A 5,000-nucleotide genomic window follows, 5' to 3' on the forward strand; every position below is an offset into this window, starting at 1 on the left:
TCTCCTCCCTAGTTTTTGCAAGTCATTTAAATTCTTTGGTTGGATCAAAATCTGATATAATACTAAGAAATCAGCAGTAACATACAAAGCTAAACAAAATTACCAGCAGCCAAAAGTTTATTTAGAATATTGGGTCTTTGTTTTTATAAGATGACATTAGGCATGGGCCATAACACCAATTTAGATAGAATAAATTTTAATGTTAAGACACACAGGTGCGCGCACACACACACACACACACACACACACACACACACACACACACACACACACACACACACACACACACACACACACATATACACACACACACACACACACACACACACACACACACACACACACACACACACACACACACACACACACACACACACACGCACACGCACACGCACACGCACACGCACACGCACACGCACAAGCACACAAGCGCACACACACACACACACACACACGCATATGTGCACTCGCACTCACACACTCACACACACACATGCATATGAGCACTCGCACTCACACACACACACACACACTCTTACACACATCACGCACGCACACAAACAAACACATTTCACATATAACATATTTTCTTAAACTATATATTATACTGAAAATAAGCTTATTATCAAATAAGTTGAAAATAAACAGAAGGGTAAATCAACAAATAAGAATTGTATATATGGTAGGTCTGTGAGCCAACCATCACCTAATAGTTATTGAGGTTGAAGATCATTATACAATCAGTGCATGAAACCTATGAAACCATGAACTATAATTAAAGTCTGGAAAAATATTCATAAATAGAGGAAACACTACACAGTAAATAATTCTAGCTAGGAGAAGAATTACCATTTGATGCATCAACAACTTGCAACTTTCAATTTCACTATCAATGCTACTAAACATACACCAAGGCCGATGATTTCTGAAATTCAGTAACCTTAGAAACATGGAATGATCATATTTATCTGATGTTTAATAATTTCCTTTTATTCCCTCATCAAATGGCTCAACTCCCCTTCCACTAATTAATTAAACCAGTTCTATGACAAAATAGGGAAACTCTTTAATACATGTCACTCATTACATTTCTAATTTATACTAGCAACAGATCTGTAACGATGTAAAATTACGAAGACTGGTTCTCATGAGGGATAGCAATAACCACAGCTTCAAAAACATACAAAGATGGTGATGCATAACTCAAAATATTGCATTTAATACCTCCAGTCTAATATCCTGTGATGGCAGAGATCCTATGGTGGTTGTGCCATCATTAAGGTGGTATAATGTGACTCCTGTGGTCAGGAGGTTGTCATCTATTAGGACCAGATGGGGACGTTCTGAATCAAGGATTACCCCTTGCCCTGGGAATGAAGAAAAGCTTATAAAGTTCCTGTGTTATATCAACATATTAGGTCAGGTTATGTCAATATGAAAGATAAAAATGTTCATAGTTCACTTCCAAAAATCCCTATTTTCTGTTTATTCTATTATTTCTTGACTTTTAAACTAAGGGTATATGTGTATTTCTCACTGATATTCCAATTTATCCTAATTACATATCATAAAATATTCATAAATGCACCTTTCCCATTGTAAAATGTCATTACCATTTAACTTTCTAATAACAACTAAACAGTCAAAGAACCTGAATATTGGTCCCCTTATACCTCAGTTACATCCTTTTTACTTGTGAATGGATGGTATGGTAATATCATAATACCTAGAGAAACTTCATTAGACAAGCATATCAACAAAGATCTTTAAAAATGAGAAGATATCTAAACCATGTCAAGGCATTTTTCCTTTGGCTACTAATGTTTCATAAAAAAATATATAAATCAGAGTATTACTTACCAGCCTTCCTTAACCCTAGGGTCTTCTGTTCCTGGAGGATTGTGTGTGTTTCACTCCAGTTCTGTCCACTGATCTGTGAGTTCCTTTTCTTTGGCTTGCTTCTGACTCAGTGTGGCCAGGATACTGCCCTGCTCACTGCTTTCCTGCATAAAACACCCCAAAATTGTATAAAGTATAAATTTATCATGAACCTGAACATATATATTCCTAATCCTCTATAACACCATACTGAAAAATCCATTATTACAATGAAAAAATAGTTTGAGATTCATCTTCAAGAAATTTTAATGATAATTTCTAAATAAATTTAAAATATAAATTTAAAATACCTTTTGTAAATTACATATACCACACAGGCATTACAAATACAAGTGATTTCAATCTATAAGGAAAACCACAGCTCAAAAATTGTGAAACATCTAAATGATAACATGCAAAACAAACCTTGTCAGGGAACACAAGTTCAGAAAAATCAAATCACTCTATGCCTTACCTCTGGCCCAACAACTGAAAACTCGTGAATCATGCTCTTGAGCTTCATTATCTCCTCTCGTAATTCTCTGATAAGCTTCACATTTGGATCTTCATTTATGGTTGGCTTGTTGATAATGTTCTTCGCACGATTTGCATAGCGTAAAGTGCTTAATGTTTCCCCATAATTAACATCAGCTGGAGAGATTGCTATTGACATAAACAAAACATTAGTAAAATACATCTCTCCTCATTATCTATCAAGCATAGAAAAAGAGTACATATGTTGAGGATAATTTATTGTTTATGTTACAAAATATAATTCAACATTATTTACTTACTTGCAATCATGATGGTTTTTGAATTGCCACCAAGAGAATCCTTCAAAAGCCACGTCAAGACAGAGTCCCTATACGGAATGAAAACTGTCTTTCCTGTAGTAGCCTTTGCAGCTTGTTCAGCCAGAGCACTTATGACGGAGCCTAGCGTGACTAGGGACTTGTTAATATGTGCTCCTTCTTTGAGCCTCTGACCTGTGGCTCCTGTGGCATCAGCACGTTCACTAATGAATTACAAGATTATATTAACACCTTCAGTACTAAGATAAGGGAAAAATTTGCAATTGTCAGTCTAGAAAAATGAACTATGGTACATAAATTACAAATGTATATCATAGACAAATTTGTAAATGAAAGCTTCCTAACTCCCTTAATCTATAGCCTTACCTGCCAGCTAAATCAACAAGGTGTATTTTTGACCGTGTTTCAAGGGGCATGTCTGACAGAAGTTTTGCTTGTATAAATGTTACAGTAAATATGGCATGACTTCTAGAGCTGGTATCATTCATGTGGGTACTTGCAGTAGTTCGGATGGAATTTCCCCTCACCATTAACTCCTGAAATATAAAATGTTGTTATTCTCCTTTACAAGTTGTGAGTCTCAATATGTACTTGATAACAGGAAGTGAGTGATCTCCTGCCTGACCTGGATATCCGAGTACTGATGAACCAAGTGATTGGAGAGGTCTTGGACATAAGGCCCAAGTTTTGGGTGTTCTCTCACACGCAAAGAGTGGGTGGCGTTCTCACTGCCTTGTCGAAGAAGATCTTTCACTCGTTCATTGTAGATCTCCAGGTAGCTCACCTCTACCCTAAAAAACAAAACAAAACAATTCAAAACAAAACATAATAATAAGATCTTTGGGGTATGGAAGTATGCTGCTTGAATTACAAAGAGGTACTCACTTGTAAGTGGTTCCAGCTTCCCTGCCTTCAGCCATCTTTGAGAACAGAGCTTCACAGATTCTTGGTATCAAACCTGGATTTGCCTATGAAGAAATTACATATGAGTGCAACATTATGCAGGGTCTGACTATGTGTCTTATTAAAACAGACAATATCTTAACAACACAAAGAAATATAATGAAAAAAGAAAACACACCTCAACATTTTTCACAAATTAAGTCTGGATTCTACTACTCTGACTTTGCCCTGCTTCCAGAGCCACCTCAGGGGACCAAGCCCCAGTTTTAGTTAAGTTACCATTATGATACCCAGGGATAAGTGAATCTTTTCATAGTATTACCACTGAATAATTATTTATTAATTTTGAAGATAACCATAAACCAGATCCTTATTGCTAGCAGAAAAAATGCAAGTGGATCTAAGTAAATAAAACTTTAGGTATTGTTCTCTTAATTCCTCATATAAGGTTATTCTGGTTCCAGAAACAGACAAGGCTAGTGGAACCCAGGCTTAACACAATTAATAAAATTACCTGGCTCCCCATCATTGTAAAGGTCTTCCCACTTCCAGTCTGACCATAGGCAAATACACAAGCATTGTACCCTTGTAAAACATTGGATACAACATCTGTTCCAAGATCTTCATATATCTGTACCTGAAAATAAAATATCAAATTCTATGACCATCCACTTTAACATCGTTCCAAAATTCTAATATCTGAAAAATTATTGTAACATTATTGTTATTTCCATTATCATTAACAGAGAACGCATCAGTACCTGAGGTGCAAAATGTCTATCTTCTTCTTTGTGGGACCAGTATGAATAATCAAAGGTGAAGTCCTTCCCACGTTCTCTGTTTTCTGAGCCATCACCCAAAGCTGCCTGTATAGAGACAATATTACAGTGTATCAAGATGTATCCTATTATACACACCACTTCACATATGATAAATTAATAAGTATAGAGTAATATTGGTCATGCTTTTGGGTCATATATTCCAAACATGGGCACAATCAGTAGTACAGCTGTCTCAAAAAGTTCCTTTATGATCTCCTGTCAATATATAGTAGTATGTTGTTACAATGGAATAAGAGGTTCTTATGTATGCCAGACCAGAATGGCAGAAGGAGATAATTAGGGTAGTGTATTGATAGGCATGCCTGACATTTTTTTTTAAGTGTCTGCTGTATGTCCCCCTCAGTCATGTCAAAGTTATGTACATCACTTCATAACATAATAAGAATGAAAGAATATTTCTGCTTATAGCTTTAAACAAGGGACACTGCAAAACAAATTGGTGTTATTCATTGCCAAGCATGGGAGTTCAAGGACAACTGGGGAAGGAAGTGCCCTCTCTTGGTAGGGAGTACGCAAAGATTGCCAAAGTCAACTAGCACACTCCCTCCTCTGACAGGGAAAGTAG

The 5,000-nt window shown here is 36.3% G+C and overlaps 1 protein-coding gene across 1 annotated transcript in view; it reads right to left on the reverse strand.

The window, feature by feature from the left end:
• LOC125041808 (kinesin-like protein Klp98A) overlaps window positions 1-5,000 on the reverse strand; it is a 21,041-nt gene that overhangs the window by 12,274 nt on the left and 3,767 nt on the right. The window contains 11 exon segments of the mRNA XM_047637121.1: window positions 1-8; window positions 1,225-1,367; window positions 1,861-1,919; window positions 1,921-1,991; window positions 2,366-2,541; window positions 2,673-2,893; window positions 3,057-3,226; window positions 3,316-3,481; window positions 3,576-3,658; window positions 4,108-4,230; window positions 4,355-4,459. The exon segment at window positions 1-8 is cut by the window's left edge and continues 122 nt beyond it. Coding sequence (XP_047493077.1) covers window positions 1-8; window positions 1,225-1,367; window positions 1,861-1,919; window positions 1,921-1,991; window positions 2,366-2,541; window positions 2,673-2,893; window positions 3,057-3,226; window positions 3,316-3,481; window positions 3,576-3,658; window positions 4,108-4,230; window positions 4,355-4,459 — 1,325 coding nt within the window.

The sequence above is a fragment of the Penaeus chinensis genome, chromosome 31 (assembly GCF_019202785.1).
Source record: "Penaeus chinensis breed Huanghai No. 1 chromosome 31, ASM1920278v2, whole genome shotgun sequence".
NCBI lineage: Eukaryota > Metazoa > Arthropoda > Malacostraca > Decapoda > Penaeidae > Penaeus > Penaeus chinensis.